We start from the raw sequence: 18,225 nt of genomic DNA on the forward strand, positions 1-18,225 counted from the left end.
AAGGAGATTTAGAAGGAAGTTACTCCTTAACACTTCCTCGTGGTTTTTTCAGGACAAATAGCGGGTAATTTCTCCTCTACCCAAATGGTCCTGCTCACAGCAGCCAACTCCAGCGGGGGACTTCTGTCTGTGATGAGCGGTAGTTGTTGCTTCACCTTCTGCCCCTCCACAAGGCATCCGACAGCACTACCTAAGGTCACCTCTATGGTCACCTCTATGGTTGGGTCACCCTTAGTCTTATGTAAAGGTACAAAGGTGAGTGCTTTTTAATGCTGATCATCTGCTGATATCTAATTAGGTTAAAAACAACTATTTGGGTGCGACCATGTGTAGCTTGTCAAAAGTTTTAATTTGGGGGGAAGGAATATGAAAACTGGTAAAATAATAACAAATACTAACAAAAAAACAACCAGTGAGTTATTTGCATATTTTATTTTTCTTTTTTTTATTTCCAACTGAACACATCTGGCATATATTACATCTTTGCAATAAAACATGGTTACAATAGCTTAAGGAATTGATATATCCAAAATATCTCACCATGAATTTAAGATGAAACTTGTGTTCCAGGTGTTCAATATTCTCCTATTCTAAGCTACAACTCAAAATATTGCTTACAGACTGGTGATGAATAACTTAATATTTACGGCGATTCCTCAAAAACATTTTTTCAGAATCTTTTCTTTCATTTTTTTTTTCAAATTTTAATACAAACAGCAATGTAGAAGAAACTCAGTGGTAAAATGTACTAATACAAGGTGGAGACAAATAATTAACCACATCAATAAATAATGATATGTTTTCCGGTGCAAAGTGCCAATACAAATAATCCGTTATTTCGTTTGATTTTTTTTTTTTTCCTTTATAAATAAAATGACTGCAAGTGAGTGTAAATTCTGAGAAAATTACATTCCTGTTACATGCCTCAGAGCCCTACCGACACAATATGTACATCTATGACAATTACAGTCACCAAATATACAGAGAAGAAACAAAGAATTTACCCCTGGGAGTGGCAATTGAACAGTAGAATGTGCGGGACAATATTCTGACACGGCAGTGTTAGGCCGGCAACGTGGCTGTAGGTGAGGCAGCCACAATCTCTTGATGGATTTCAAACCAATTATTTTATACTAATGCCTAAGATCAAAAAAGCAAAAGAAATAATTATTAAAATAATGAAATGTGAGCCTCTTCACCCGGTTACCTGTCTAAGGTAGAAGGGTTAGTGCCGCTCGCACAATGAAATGTAAGATTCTTCCTCTGAAAATCCAAGGGTATGTTGTCCGCACTCCATCACAGTTATAAATAAAGAGAAGCACTATAGCAAACATGTCTCTTCTGAAAGATATATGGCAAACCATGGCTTTGTATCCCTAAGTTTAGAACATTTAAGGGATTTTGCTAAGAAGGGAGATGAAAGAAAAAAGTGCAAAGCGTATTTTGGTGTAAAATGTTAAAATTATCAGCTAAACCCAAATTCAACCTTTGCAATACAAGCTGCGCCCTTCTCTTTCCCGTGATATACCTGTTCCATCACGATCTCGGGTATACAGTACGAGCACATTGTAGCCTCACAATAAAACTTAGAAACATTTTTTGTTTTTGTTCATTATACAAGGTTTTACTTTTACAAAAGTATCCCTTTTAAAGTTAAGATGTGCATCTGATGTACAAAGTATCAAACATATTTTTTTCTATTTTGTTTATTTTTTTTTCACAGCTTGAAAAGAGACTGGAAATGGGATGTAAGATTTGTGGATTAAACACCGTAACAGCTGGACACAAGGATTTGTAAAGTTAACAAGTCTATTGTTTCTTTGTAACGCATCCTTCCACCTTCTTCATAAAATAAATAATGTTGAAATAAGGTTACCAAACATCTCCAATCTCTCCTATTTTACATGGTACAAGCTTGCTTGTTAGAAGCTGGTGTTCAGTTGTGGAAAAGACACAGAAAGGAAAGTGGTTGCTGACTACAATGTACAGCTATTGCTGAGTGTAATGGAATGTACAACGGAGGTCAATGTAGGCTCTCTTCTCCATCAGAGATGACAATGCCTGTCCTCAGCACCTCTTGTGCTCTGAGCTCCAACTTGGCTTTCAGCACTTCTGTCCGCTTCAGTATCTGTTCTGGTGCTCGTAATGCCATCTGTTAAAATCTATATTGAAAGCTACAATGCTACCAGATGCCATGCCAGTAATCAGTGTCCTGAAAATACAAAAAATAGACCATGGTTAGTTCGATATATTCAAAGTTATGATCCGCAGGTACAGGAGAGTCAGAAGTTGAGCAGGTACACACTAACAATAGGGCACGTGGTTCCATATATGTTCCTCTTATGTATCAGATAAGTGTAAACATAACCTTTAAATAAATGATTTTAATTCATATACGCTTAAAGGGTATGTACACTCATGGTTACATAACATTCACAGATACCCAACTGAGATCAATAGCGGGCTGAACTGTCAACAACTTGCTGATGCCGAGAAACAGTAACCGTGTGATGACTTCACTCCTACTACTTCCCAGAAGCCACTATGTCAGCTACTATATGCATAAAGATATATCATTTCAGTCAGCATCAAGTGCTTTTCTCACAAAAGCCGCTGTTTGGTCAATAAAGGGATAGTTATCAGGAGTGGTTGAGAGAGGGTTGTGTTTTGGCTCCTTCTCTCAATTATATATTATACACATCCAACCCAAGTGAGCTTCTATTGTGGGAAGAGCATGGCTGGTTCGGGATAATGTATAGTTAAACTTTATGGTCCAGATCAGCCTTTCATAGAGAAGAAAGTTGTTAGTGTCGGTCCTTCTTAGTGATTAGTAAAGTGAGTTAAAATCTCAAACCTCCTTCAGAGCTCTACTGATTCAGGGGCACCCAACAGCCAAGTATCTGTTTTACAGAAATCATAAGACTTGAAAACAGGGGTCTATCTGAAGTAATTGGCACCCGGGGCAGGTCCTATATATGGCACCCCCTATTCCACGTTCTATTTTTCAGATTCACACTATAGCCTTGTTTATATAATAAGGCTGAATTAAATATTTGTATTGTTTGTTGGTTTATATCATTCAAAGAAGATTATCTGTATTTTTTAACTTGGCAATAAATGTTAACACCAAGAATGATTACCATCCTTAATGTGCAATAACAATATATTTCCTTATTGTCGGCCTTACCTCTGATCATGTGACAAATCCATTGCTCTAATCCCTGCGTCGCATCCAGGATATATATAGAGCTGCTTGAAATCACAGGCCTGCCATACCTCTACAACTCCATTATCTCCTCCGGTCACCAGATTCTGCCCATCGCTGCTCAGTAGGATAGCCTTCATAAAGCAAAACATATCGATCTTAATGACTTTATTAGACAAGCATGATTGTTACACTGCGCTTCACACATCTATGTACATATATATATTCATACAGCCCACAGACTACATCTGAAGTTTAATGAATGCAATAGAAGTTATTTTATGGTAAACAAGAACCCTTTGGTCCATTTTCCTGCTTAAAGGACTCAAAACGTAATTGTTCCTCAGTCTTGTCTTATATTCAGCATAGCCATATGCCTATCCCATGCACATTTAACCATTATTATGTATGGCATGTTTTATCACCCAAAGTGGACAAAATATGGTCTATTTACCTGTGGGAAGAAGTTAACATAAATATTTATTAAGATCCAACCCCATGGTTTCCTCTCACAGCTGCGTGTGATGTATTTTGTGCGCGGGTAAACCTCTATAGTAAGATCTATCATGATCACACATACCCTGGTAGAGTCGTTGATTTCCATCTGGCCCAAAAGTTTGCCATTAATGCTGAAGTTGCAAAAGCGGCCTCTCTCGTAGTATATAATACAGTGACCCTCACTGGAAACCGAAATTAGACGTGGATACAAGCAGTTGTCTGGTCCCTCCAATGCTCTGAGTAAATCTCCGGTGATCGTATGAACCAAACATGGACCTTCTGCAGAACAGAAGAATTTATGTGTTTAAATACATTGGTGAATAAGCAGGTTTGGCTCTCTTGTAGCACCTATAACCCACGTGCCACCTCACGGGCACTCTGCCCTCATTACTACATTTTTTCATCAGCAAGAATTATGAAACATAATCATAAAAAAAAAATCACATCTACTCAAGTCATGTTAACTGAAGCCAGTTTTTTTGATCCTTAGTCAACCAATCAAAGAAGCCAACCATTCACCATTTTGGTAGCCGTTCTCTGAACATCCTCCAATATCCTTCTGGGGATGGAGTCTCCAGAACTGTACACGGTAGTCTAGATGAGCTCTGACCAGAGATCTGTAAAGTGGAGCCGCCATCTTCCTGATACCAATGCCTCCATACAACCCAGCCATACAACCCAGCACCCCGCGGCACTTTTTGATGCTTTATTGCTTTGCCTGGCTGCTTTAAGATCTCCCAAGTCCCTCTCTTAGCAGTGCCCCCAATGCTATATTCTGCCTTGGGATTTTTATGTACAAAGTGCATTAATTTACATTTATCAAAATTAAACTGCATCTGCCACACTCTAAACCATTCCCCTAATTTACTTCAATCACTTGCCATTTGGCTTGTTCCACCAGGAATATTTACCCTGATGCAGACCTTGAAGACCTAGTGTAATATCACTAATAAAAATATTAAAGCGTATGCTGATCCTGAGGTACCCCACTGGTAAATATTCACAATTACCTTTTATTACAGCCTTACTGCTCTGTAGTCTTCCCTGCTATCTTTTTTTGTGAGGTCGGACCACAATTACAAACCTCCAATTTTCTGGAACTTCCCCTGCCAATGGTGATTGGTTAAATAAGTGTGCTAACTTTGAGCTCGGACGCCAATGATGAACAATCCATGGATCATACCTATTCGCCAACTACACTTTCTACTGACTTAAGACACAATGGCAAAAGTATCACTACAACTCGGGATAATAGCACATATAAATGAAAGAGCTAGCCAACCCCATACTAGAGTCTTCTTTTCAAGACCTGCATTGATTTTATGACTTCTGTTGCCACCAAATCATTATCTTCATCAAATTAGCTATTGACAAATGGCAGTGATGAGTAGAGAAGTTCCTAATTTCTTCTGTTTCCAATGAAATGAATCTGGCCCATATGTTTAGCCACAGGAGTCAATATAGTCACCGTGGCACTTGTCAGAGGCATCTTGGACACAACAAAGAGCTAAATTATTCAAAGCAAATTGTACAATATTCAGACAAGGTCACCGGCTGCACGGGACGATGTCCTACACATATTTACTACAAGAGCCGTGGACATCGCTCAGCAGCACTCCGCCTCGGCCTTTCAAAACCAAGAACACAGATGTAAAAAGGAAAAAAAACAGGGTTTAGGCTTGATTGGCTCTTTTGTTATTTCAATGAAATGTGGATTATTCACACACGGCTGCACGTAAATGAAAGTAATTTGGCATTTTAAGGAGTCACAAGGAGGGCTGTAATTTTGTCTATAGAACATCTCACATAATAATTGTTTTCAACAACAGAGTGTTCAAGATCACAATATTGAGTTCATTTTGTGTGTTACTTTTTTGATGCGCTTTCAACGTACGTACACGCACACTAACATATTACCTGCTGTTACAATTGCTCCTTCCATCATATCTTAAAATCATTCTGCGTGTTTAAAAATGTAATGTTCTATTTTGTAGAAATAGTTAATTTGAACAAAACTGTTATATTTGATAAAATAATCACAAGTACGGAAAATGTAACATTCATCCCAGGAACAAATCAGGGGAACAGAGGGGACTACAAATTGATTGACTCCATTCTCAGCATTAACGATGTATTACGAAGGGCAGTTCGTGTCCGTTTCAGTAATTAGGGCGCATTTACCTGGCGTGTCCAATGGCCAGCCTGTGTCTCACTTATATACAGAATCCTTCACTATAAAGCATTTGCTGATTATACTGATGAAGTCACGCGAAGAAACGTGTTAGAAATGCTGTGAATATTCTATATTATATACGAGTATACGAATGCTTTAAACCAAACTATTTAACAATATGAGTGAATGTCTCTTTGTTGGAACGTAACATAAAGGCGCCTTTCTCGTTATAGATTGAAAGGACATCTCAATAAGTGAATAATAATGAAGTATCCTTTTTAAATATACATTGTTAATGCCATTACACGTGAGAGCTATGCCAAACCAAAAAGAAAAGAGAAAGGTCATAACAAATGGTATCATCAAATACTGAAATATTGATAAATATATATATATATATATATATATATATATATATATATATATAACTATAAACAGGGGTGATCCCCCAACACAGACACATATACTAAAACGCAAACTCCCTCTAACACCCATTAACCTAAACAGCATACATTAAAACCCACACACGCACTCTCTTCCCTTCTCACAGGCACCACTAACTATAGACTCATCCAACACTAACACGATACAAAGACATGCACACTCACAACACCACACTCATGTAAACATATGGTGGCGCACACACTCATGCTAATATGCTGAATGAACATGCATAATCACACTACCATCATACACATGGACGTATGCTGGCACTAACACCACACAACAACATTCACAGTCATGCTAACACCACACGTAGACATGCGCACTCATGCTAACACCATAACACTGACATACATAGTCACACTAACATCTGCTGACACAAACACATAAACACTCATGCTAACACCATGCGCTGACACACACACTCATGTTAACACTTTACTGTAACACTCACCGCCATGCTAACACCATATACTAACACACACTGAAACACCATATGTTGAGAACAAGCAAATGGCAAAATCAGTCTGCTGCGGAGTCTGTTGGTCGGCACCTCGTGGAGCCGCAAAGGTCTTATAAGCAGACTAGACGTAGTAGGAATATGATGCATTGTAGAACACATATTGTAGCCCACAAACCCAAGATATTTAAAACAAACAAGATACAGTTAAACAACACAAACCTTTAGCTCCACTGATAACAAGACCCAGCTCGGCACACACGGATACGCAAACAACTTCATGGTCGTGCCCGGTGAGGACAGCTCTTGGAGCTGGGTAATCACCTAGAAAACAGATCAAAACAAATCCCTACGTTAAAATGATTCACACGCAAACATTTAATTGCCTAAAATTTGGCAAAGTGAAAAATAATGAACTTCCAGAATCTGGCCCAATATCCTTGCTATAACCATCAGTATTAGATGTATACGCACATATTAGAACAAGATTTACCATTGGTTCACTGTCTGATGTTGATACCAAACAGGCACACTAACAAAATAAGTCTGAGACTGTAAATCATCTGGATAGAACCAAAAATAACCACGTACTGCAAATACTAAATTGCAAACTAAGTCATTTCTGTGGAATAAATGGAAGAGTCAACGAGTTAAGTGTATGCTGAAAAGAAGGACAAGTGCTTTACCCCTTTCAGGGAACAGATGCCAAACACAGTAATCATTCAACATTCAGCAAGGCGCACTGTCACATTTTAAATGATAGATGTAGCAAAGGGTTAAAGGCTAAGAACAAAGACAGATTCAGGTGAGGATGTCCTATAGGGGGACAAACCTTATTGTGCAAAGCTCAGCCGATTCAGCAAAACGCTGCACAACGAAACACAGCAAAAGTTGTATGGGGACATTATTGGCGTAATAATAAATGATATTTCATAAGAGGGAGGCTGCATTTGTAGCTACAACAATGCATTCAAACTCTACAGAAAAGCAATCAAACGGTGGAGAAACAGCAAGCTATATTCTAATGGAAAAACACAAGCTTGCATTTATTTCAACAAAATAAAAAGATTTTTATTCAAGAAGTATATATATATACACATATACAGGAAACCCACACATATACACATATCTTGGAGTTCAGTAATCTGAAGCTAGAAGATAAGACCCACACCTTTGGCGGCTATCCTGTTGGAAGCGCCGTAATAAGAAATGTCAGGAGAAGTCCCCCCGATCAATGAGATTTCAGACTCTGGGGAGACAACATGAATAGCATTGATCCTTTAAAAGAACACCAGTCAAAGCTTGAACGTAATATATTGCGGAGAAAGGCCCGGGAGGATAAGCGGCGAGTCCAGCATATACTTACCTGACAAAAAATTCAATCAGCCTTCAGCACGTGCCGGAGGCGCTGCTCGTCTCTCCTTACGGCAGCTGACTGGTTCCAATTAAACTGCGCAAATTAATTTTTAGCACTTTCAAATTAGTTTCTGGAATTGTGAAAGTGTTTTTCAGACGCTTCTTTTGTTCCGTCTTCCCTTCTGCTCTACTGTGGTATCATCTGCCTGCGACGTGTAGACTCGATCATAGTCCGTGGTTTTAGCTTTCTTACCGTTTATCTTCCTTTCAACTGGAAAAATTCCTTGTGAATTAACTAACAGTAAAACGTTCATTGAAAAAAATGTTATGTGTAAGTGTGCGTCTATAGAGATATATTATATATATATATATATACTGTATATATCATTCAGTTACTTTCATTGGAGCTCCTTCCATTTAAAAATTATCATTTATGGAAGAGGATGAGATAAGTTATGTATGTAGAAATAAATGAGATATAAGGCATGTTGTTATTATTTCTTGGCAAGTCATTCCTTTGACTTTTTCTCCATCCATGCTGGATCAGGGAAACTTCCTTCAAGTAGAATTCCCTCTTTGGTTTCTGGACCGGAGACTATGTTCATGGTCTTCAGCTTCAGTATGCACCTAGTGTATTCCTTATTGCTTTCATTGCGGTCTTCTGCCTTCCCAGAATGTTGAAGGATTCCCCATGCATTTTCTGCCCCTTTACAGAGGAGATTGTAATTTTCTTATAATTTGCGTTCTCCTTTTATTAACATTGCAGGTGTTATGGGGCACATACCCACACAACTAGCAGCCGAAGGCATTCTAGTCTGGCAATATATTGTGACTGCTTGGCCGGCAGTCAGGCTCTAGGCAGCTACCAAGCTGATTCCGGCTCATTCTAATAAATACTGGATTATAAACCACCGAGGACTCGTGAGGCCAGGGCTCAGATATGATACAAGTCAACACTAAAATAAACCACAGACAAAAATAACCGGGAATGGCTGTGCAAAGGATATTTTAAGATCAAAGTGGACCTAATGTAGCCAGATTATTAAGTTCTAAACCCAAAGCAGAAAAAAGTTTTAAAGGCTAATGCATTTCATAATATTTTTTAAATCAATGTTTTTCCCGACTCCCCCGTCCTAGTGTCTCTATGTTAAGCACTGTTAATTGTGCAAATAAAACCAATCCTGCCAGTGGAGGGATCGTGGGTTATTTTGTGGACAGTGGTCTACTCTAATGTCTAAGAGAGAAGAGAGCCACCTGAAACGCAACATCTGGACCACAATCATCATAAGATCTCAACTAAGCTCCAAGCCTTCAGGTTTCCGTGTTTCCCATCAAAAAATTGCCGCCAGATCTTTAATCGGGAAAACAGGTCTGAGTGAAAGACACTGAAGGAGGCTAATCACATGCAGACACGGGGTCAGAGCAAAGAACCCGCGCTCTCAACTAAGCTTCTTACAAGACAAGTTACATTTACAGTCAATCGTTATTGATGTTGGCTTTATCTACCAAGGCCACTTAGCAGCAGCAATCCTATTAGAAAACAATTTATCTACATGTACAATTAACACGATTTCAGTCCATTTAAGAGGACAAATTGCAGCAGTCTGGCAAGAAGAAAAATAGAGCAATAGAAGACTTGCTCTTTTATGTCAATTACACAAATAATGAGCACTGTTTTTAGTGATATGATGTACTTTACAGGGGATCAGTCTATGTTAAATAGCGCTTTCTGAAGAGCTGCGCTCCCATGTTTTATGTCGATACTGGTTTGCATAATTATATGTGAAATACATTAAAATACATGTCCATGTATGTGACTGTGCGCCGATACTGATTTAACGTCACTGGGTGGGGGTTATTGCGTAGCAATAGTTGGAAACCTTCTGTTTTGGTAAATGTGCGCTCAGCCATAGACAGACAGAAGACGGGAGGAATGATTGTTATCTGCTCTTGAGTTCAGTATCTAAATAAAGAGTGGAAACTGCTCATCGAGTAGAGGTTTGCATGATAGATAATGCATATATAATTCTCTATAGGTTCAGAATTGTATTTTTATTAAATATTTATAACACATATAGGTAGCCAAGACCATCATGATGCCAATGTGTACGCAGCGCTGCATAGTTGTAGGGGGGCTTTATATAATTAAGTGCACAGGGTCATTCTCTAGCCTCAGACTCAGACTAATGGCCCCTGGTTCAATTAAATGATCCAATGGATGGTCCAAATATATTGTTATTGTTCGCACACCTTATATAGGGAAGAGTCATTTGTATTTATACTCAATCTACATATTGTGTTGTTCTGATTTCATTTTTCTTATTTCCTTATTCTTACTGTTTTATTCATTTTCTGCACAGATAGCTATAGTGAGCGACATAAAAAACATGCAACCCTCTTTTATCTGATTTTACATAGTTGCTAATTGGAGGTAGTGAAGCTGAAATGGATAATTAACTGTCTTAAAAAATATCACCTTGCCCAGTTAATTAAAGCAGCCTATATTTTTTGTTCACTTACATATACCGCATAGGATATGTTAAGACAGGTTTTGAAATCTAATCCTCTACCGAGCTTATCACGAGCATCTATTTTTATAGTCGCCCTAACGATGCTAACTAATTGGATTTAACTTACATTGTGAAACTTGCTATCATTTTTGTTTCAAGTAACATGTCCTAATTTGCTTCTGGAAGCGTTGATTCGCAGAGCCGGCGTGCCGATTGTGCAAACTAATGTTCGGTCAGCCTCACATCCACAAACCATTTGTCAAGCGCTGTCATTTCCCGGCCTAGCTAATTGAAAATGAATTATTTCCTTTTAATTCTATACAGACCAAGGGGAACGTTACACACAAATGTATACAAAGCACACGTAACATTTGTAATGCATTGTTTAACCCCTTGATGCTCAAAGAGTAACTATAGGTGAGAGTGCATTATGCGCACAGGGAACATGAAAGTGAATAGCAGATACATTATAAATAAGCCACCAACCTCTCAAATACTACCAAAGCTCTCATTACTGATGAAAGGTGCATTTATTTGCAAGGTATCCCTTTTTACTCATACACGTCTTCATCAATGCGACTTTCTGGTCAACAGAAAATGTACACATGATGCCATTATACAATATGGATTATTACATCACCAAACCTTACTACACTAGAAAAACTCACAATGTATACATTTACTAGGACATGTATTAAGACAAGCTTAGTGGAATGGGCCATTTTTCAAGCACTGTGGAATAGGATGCCACAACGATCAGTGATAATTACAATAACCGGTACTTACTGTTATTTGGGTTGTCTCCAATGATGTGGTGTCTCCCGCTCCAATACCACAGTAGTAGTGTAGCATCACGAGAGCCTGACACAATATAGCAGTCTCCACCTATGTACGACTCGGACCTTGCAAGACAGGTGACCACATCCCAGTGTCCAAAGACAATCTGGGTTAACTTTCCTACGAAAATGAACCAGAAAAGACATTTCACTACATATTATTATTATTACTACCTTTTATTTGTTAAGTCTTATCTTTTTAGAATAAACTAGATTAACATATATCTTCTATTAAACATATAGCATGGCCTGTAGCTTCACCTGTTTCTGTTGAATATACCCTGAAGCTCTTGTCCCAGAAGCCACAAATGAGAATGTAGCGGTTATCAGCGGTGACCACGAAACAATGCGCATTGATCTGAATGCTCTGATCCACAAGGTCTGTGATTTGGCGCTTGTTAACTCCAGAGTTGTTGGCTGTAGAGAAAGAACAGAAAGTGTAATATGTAATCACCTACTATACACATGATTCTACATATTACGGATATCTCTAAATATATGTTATATATACACGCGCACAAATCTGCATGTGAAAGGAATAAATCTATTTATTGACATGTGGTAGGGAAGGTCAGCTAAGGGTGCATAGCTGACAATCAACCACCATCTGCCAAACACGCCATAATCACATGCTGGGACATGTGACACTCAGTGGGCGTATGACAGGTTTAAGCGTATAGATCTCACACATGATAAAGTTATCCATAACATGTGCGACGCTGCTCAGGTTCATCCTCATTTATGTACTAAATCCCACAGAGGCCAAGCTCCTTCATATACTCATAAGTGGCGCCCCCCATTCTTTTACAGTATTTTTAAAGGATCTAGCTTTGAAGAAGCTATACAGAAGGGTGCAGAGTAATTATTCTCTCTCTCTCCCCTCTCTCACTATCATTGCTCTCCTCCTGTTTTCTCAACATCATCTCTCTCCTTACCTTTTTTCCTTCTCTGTCCTTTGATTCCCCTGGAAGGGGCGCAAGGTCAGTTCTTACAGCGTTCCGTTTCAGTGCTCCCTTGCGCATGGCTTCCGTGCTGAGCGGCAGGATATGACATCATACCCCGCTCGTTGGCATAAATCAGAAGGCATGCGGTGTGAAGGAGTACTGAAGCAGAGGTCCGTATGAACAGACCTCACACTCCCTTTATTTCGGGACAGTTAGAGGGAGAGCTACTATTTCCCCAACCTCCCTGATCCTCCAGCCACAGAAGACCCCTGATTAAGGTGCCGCCGGCACATGGCAGGATGAGGGGGTAATTCAGGAAGAAATCCATTAACACAAAATTAAAACTAATGACTAGAAGGCAATTAATAACAATAAGATACAATGTATGTGTGTTAAGTCACAGAGTCACTTTTTTATCATACGATCTACAAAACACTTCATATGCAAATGAATTACAATGTACTTTAACATGCATTCTCATAGATGGGGCTGTATCGGACGTCGTGGTGTCCTTTTAAATCAGGAACAGGAACAGGAAAGACATTTGAATTTCTGTCACAATATCCCTGAATCTGACATCTCCCCCGAGGAGTAAAAATTAAAAACAGAAATATATATAAGAATGCTTTTTAAATGTAGTTAGAAAACGATTTGTTTGCAATGTTACCGTTGAGATTAATACGCAATGATTACTGATGTATAGGACGTTATTAATACATACCAATCAATGAATCCATTTCGATGGGCAGATGGTGGGCTTGATCCAGTGAGTAACCTGGGGCTCCCCTCAGGCCTAAATACCAGGAGAGATTGTCAGAAACATTTTTCTTGGATAGAACACGTATTGCCGTATTCTCAACAGACAAGGAAACTTGCTTCATGTTATTACACATCGCTTCCTCCGTCAAAGATCATTTTGGTTTACTCATTCAAAAGTTCAACAGGATTCTTCGTCTTCAAATCTAACATTACCTCTGAATGTTTTTTCGTTACAGAAAACGTATCTTATTGCTAGTAATCTCTAGAAGTAATCGCCCGTTTACCCCAAACCTCTGGCAACTGCATGGGAATGTTACATCGGTTCAATGTACCATGATGGGGATCCGAAAAGTGAATCATAATCCTGATATTCGATTTACTACCTGGTTAAATTATTTTGGCATTGTTTCAAATGTAAATATATTCTACACAGAAGCACTGATCGCAGATAGCAAACATTCAGCTTTTCTAGTCTGCTTAGTAGACGACATAGTAGGTCCAAAGCTTTAGCTTTTTGCTCCATTTTCTTTCTGAACCCATGTTGAGGGACCTTGCCCCCGCACATGTATGTTTTAATCAAACACAGTTCAACCAACTACACAGTAAACTAGACACTAAATTCTTCTAGAAGCAACCTCCTAAATCTATTACTACGTCGTCTATGTTGTGAGAAAAAGATGGACCAAGCATTGTGAGGCGGGTGATTGAGGATCTCTTAATGAAAGTACATGTTAACAAGAAAGATGCATACCGACGTATTAGCCAAAGAGAAAATTGAGTTTTTAGCTGAAGTAGATACTTTCCATTGGGCCAACATAGAAAACACATGTAAAGTTACACAAGTTTCGATCACTTCAGAGCTCAACCTGAAGAGGCCTCAGAGGTCCTGAAAGCAAATGTACCTTTACATCTTTTTATATGTTGAAAGTACATGTAAGGATTTGTATTGACCGTAGGAGCACACTGACAAAATCTGATCGGATCTGCTCCGGCCACTGGTGGAAAGGATTCTAACTGGAATGAAAAGTTCTTCAACATAAAAACAGCAAATTGTCAGTTCTCACACGCTATGTGCACGCATGATGCTTTGTTCTAGCGATGAACCCACTTGCCTGATCTCTGTTAATTTCTTGCCTGCCTTCTGCACATAAATGTGTTTATCGCTGGATATGTATCAATATATCTCGTTTAGCACTGAGTCTGGCATACATGAGACTACAGTTTACGTAGCAACATTTATGACACGGGGACCTTGCCAACCGGTAACACGGGAGAAGCGGTTAATACATACCGACGGTATTGTGCCATCTATTTACGGCAAACAGTCTGCTGCAGGTCACAGTCACCACCGCTGGGATGGTGAGATGGGGCAGTGTGTTGGCGGCGACATGTGTAACTGGTGAATTGGATGGAAATTTCAGCACCATTATAACATCCTGCTGCATCTGATCTTTAAACATGAGCGGACTCTGCGGAAGGAAACACTGTTGAATAAAAGGAGAGGAAAAGGGGAGAAAAAGGGATACCATCGTTAGTGAACGGGTCTAAGGGAAAAGCAGGTTAGGAGCAGAGGAACGGTATAGTGCACTAGTATAACAATACTATAGCCGGGCCGGTAACCCATGGACATCTAGCTGTGCCGGAGATGACTGCAGATGATAGGAGTTATAGGTTGAAATAACTAAGACAAAGTCATCTACCCGTACTTTTTTTTTACCTTTAATACCCACAATACTGAACATTTCATTAGTAAATACCCATCCCCTGACAACTGTTCTCTTAGATACATTAACTCTAAGTTCAGAGGTAAGCCTGCAACAGACTCTCTACAACGATACCACGACCAAGTCAAATGGTAAGAGGAGAACTAGAGGTTCAGAGACACCAGCTGGAAAAAAACGGTTAACGGGACAGGGAAGAAAGCAATAAAACAAGGACTACAATTCTACCTAAAACAGGGGAAACAGAGCAGGCAACACAATCAACAAAGTTTGTACCATGGAGGAAATGACAGATTCAAAGGGCCGACGGTAGTTTTATCATTGTAAAGTCAATCTGTTTGACGAGGATTTTTTTTTTAAAAATAACAATGTTGTTCATAAAAGTTATGTATATAAACCTTAAAACTGCTGCCTTCAAAGTAGTATATACTACACACATCGTATGTGCACTGGATAGCACGTAAAAGAAATGGCAGCAGAAATTTAATATAAAAAGGTATAAAGATTGAGATTTCTTTGATGCAGAAGCCTTGAAGATTGCCAGAACCTGCTTGGCTGGGATGAGCGTAGACCACCACACATGACATTTTGACATCTACAATGATGATGATGGTGGCAGGGTGCTTTCAAATAAGGGCTTATGTTGTTCATTTTATAATAATATGTAGAATCATATCAACAAAAAGACAAAACAAAAAAAACAAAACTTTGTCGTCTTGTTGCGATGACTATTGTAGTATAGGATATTATTTTTCGGGTCACTGTCATTTGACAGGGTATCGTAAATAGAGGGTGATTGGATTTAATTTCATATTAAATATATTTGTGAAGGTTGGGCACCATTGAGGATGACAAAATACTATATAACCTGGCAGTGGGAGCATTAATTCATCCATAAACTAGAATTAACCACTGAAAATCGCTTTCCATCATAACACAAAATCATTGAAAACAGCCTATGGGGAAACCCATAGGGCACGGTATAAGAGTGAAGAACAGATCCTTTCTTCTATAAGAAATACATTTCCCAACAAGCCATTATATCTCACCAGGTGCATGGCAGAGCTTCGAGGCGGATGTGGTTCGATAAGCAACTGAGATGGCGTCTGTCCAAAAGTCTGTATCTGTGCCTCCATGGCCTGCAGGGAGAGACGAGTGATTGTCATAATCAATATGCATCAAAGAGATAGGTCAACACCACTATTTGACAAAGCAAGCGCATCCCAATTCAGCCATGAAAAACAAAAAAAAAATACTAAAAACTATAAAATAAAAAATAAAAATAAATCACGGGTGCTGTCCTCTTGGGCTGCAGACTCATCCAAGTGTTAGTATGTCTCTAGACAAGCTTTGCTCTCTCTCAAGCATGCTTCAGTTAACCGAATAACCATTGCGAGAGCCGGGTTATATGTGATTGTTAACCTGCGGTGACATGCAGTTTAAGGCTCAGATTTCTCGGCCTCTCACGGAACACACGTGTGCAGGTTAATATGTGTCCCACACACAGATACCTTCACAAAATCCCCAGTAAGAAGGAAAGTGTAGGGATCTCTTATAAAATATGCTTCAGGAATCTTGAAAATTAGAAAAATAATATTGTTAACATGATGATATACATATATATATATATATATATATATATATATATATATATGACAACTGATGAAAATAAAAATTGTTTTACAACCGAGCTCGCAACTGCATGTCGATAAATGTGTTTTTCCCCCCAAAACAATTAGCTGTTAGATCTCTTCATCATCCTGAATGTAAGTTTTAACTAGAAAAATGGCCAAAAGCAAAAAGTCAAAATAATTGGCGCACAAAATGTGAAGGAATTACCAAGGTAGAAGAGGGAAGGGGAGAAACGTTAGGACAAAAGGTCATGATCTAGAACCAGAAGGTCAGAGGTAATGTTTTACTTTACTGAGAGAAGCTAGATAAATGGAACAGCCTCTCGGAAAAGGGGATATAGACAAGACCAAATACTGACAGAGTCTCTTCATCAGGAAAATGGGCAGACTAGATGGGCCGAACTAAAAGATAGCTTGCTCTCCCTGGAGAATAACTTCCAAATATTATCTACAGAGGACCCTACAGTGCACAGGCAGGGCAGTCGCTGGCCGTCCAAGAGCTCAACAGCTTAGCCTTCAATTAATGCTAATTAAAAGATATGTCCGCTGGAGAAGTGACTTGACACAGACGTATGACCTGAAATATTTCAGAAGGGGTCTGGGAAAGGAGAGGAGGGGAAGGTATTTGAGGACAAAACCCCATCCTTCACATGAAATTAGGTTTGCCTTCAACAGAATCTTCTCAAGCAGACCAGGCAAAGAAAAAGAAACCCAACCTCATAGCATTTTTCATTCTACTGCTAGTTTCCTATCCGCCTCGAAAATATGTTAAAAGCATAAAATACACTATGTAATAACACTACCATGTTAATTTGGTGTTTACAGTGTCATTATTTTTCATGTAAACATAGGGCAGAAAATACATCACGTCGAGGAAAAAAAAATCATATTAATTGCAAAATTGAAATTATTTCTGTCAACCAGGAATAAACGTTTTTAAACAAACTATTTTGACTATTAATCAAAAGCACATTAACAGTGACCTTGCTTCTGCTATGTATAAACTTGAAACTTTTAATACACGCTTATTTTTACTTTATCTCTTCATTGCTGAGTGCTGAGTCTACAGAGAGCAGTCAATATATTTTCAATGAATATACGTTGGTATATATATATATATATATATATATATATATATATTAAACGGTTTATTATTCTTAGATAACGCACGCTACTTATAGCTGCTCACACCTTTACAACTACCTGTAAACTGAGGTTTATCAAGAGATATGCTGAAGTGCTTGACTGAAGAATACACCGGAAAGCCCTAACGGCTTGGATGTTAATCAATAAAATGAATATGGCTGCAATAATGTGACAGGATTATGATGTCCTTTCACAGCGAAGACAATTCCAAATGGTATCTAATACCCGACATAATTGATGTTTACATATTAGGGAGCGATACAGGCCTTTGTATCGAGAGTGTCCTGTCATGTTTCACGGCAGGAGAAGACAGTCATTGTAAAGTTCATTATAAAGCATGGCTCTACAAGTGCAATATGAGTTAAGCCGTCATCGTTCTCTCAGCCAGAGAGGCCGTGCTGTCAAAGTGTCAATTTTTAATCTGACGTCGGGAAGAATATTATCTGTTCCTCTGACCTCCTGATATTTTAATGCTATAATTGCTGTGCTTAGTGCTGCAGCCGCGATTCCACCTGTCAACTAGGAATGAATCAATAGCCTCC

The 18,225-nt window shown here is 38.8% G+C and overlaps 1 protein-coding gene across 2 annotated transcripts in view; it reads right to left on the reverse strand.

Moving 5' to 3' along the window:
• Nucleotides 1-413: 413 nt before the first annotated feature.
• Nucleotides 414-18,225, reverse strand: part of NBEA (neurobeachin) — a 241,553-nt gene continuing 223,741 nt past the window's right edge. Inside the window, exons 49-58 of one of the 2 annotated variants that reach the window (XM_053456345.1) lie at nucleotides 16,418-16,480; nucleotides 15,956-16,045; nucleotides 14,477-14,669; nucleotides 13,148-13,219; nucleotides 11,744-11,899; nucleotides 11,433-11,603; nucleotides 7,003-7,104; nucleotides 3,786-3,982; nucleotides 3,188-3,339; nucleotides 414-2,212 (exon numbers count right to left, since the gene is read on the reverse strand). In XM_053456345.1, the coding sequence (XP_053312320.1) occupies nucleotides 2,122-2,212; nucleotides 3,188-3,339; nucleotides 3,786-3,982; nucleotides 7,003-7,104; nucleotides 11,433-11,603; nucleotides 11,744-11,899; nucleotides 13,148-13,219; nucleotides 14,477-14,669; nucleotides 15,956-16,045; nucleotides 16,418-16,480 (1,287 nt within the window). In that variant the 3' untranslated portion in view covers nucleotides 414-2,121. The remainder of the gene's footprint in view (nucleotides 2,213-3,187; nucleotides 3,340-3,785; nucleotides 3,983-7,002; nucleotides 7,105-11,432; nucleotides 11,604-11,743; nucleotides 11,900-13,147; nucleotides 13,220-14,476; nucleotides 14,670-15,955; nucleotides 16,046-16,417; nucleotides 16,481-18,225) is intronic. The other variant, XM_053456346.1, reaches the window with a different exon arrangement.

This window comes from Spea bombifrons, chromosome 2 (assembly GCF_027358695.1).
Source record: "Spea bombifrons isolate aSpeBom1 chromosome 2, aSpeBom1.2.pri, whole genome shotgun sequence".
In the NCBI taxonomy this organism is placed as follows: domain Eukaryota; kingdom Metazoa; phylum Chordata; class Amphibia; order Anura; family Pelobatidae; genus Spea; species Spea bombifrons.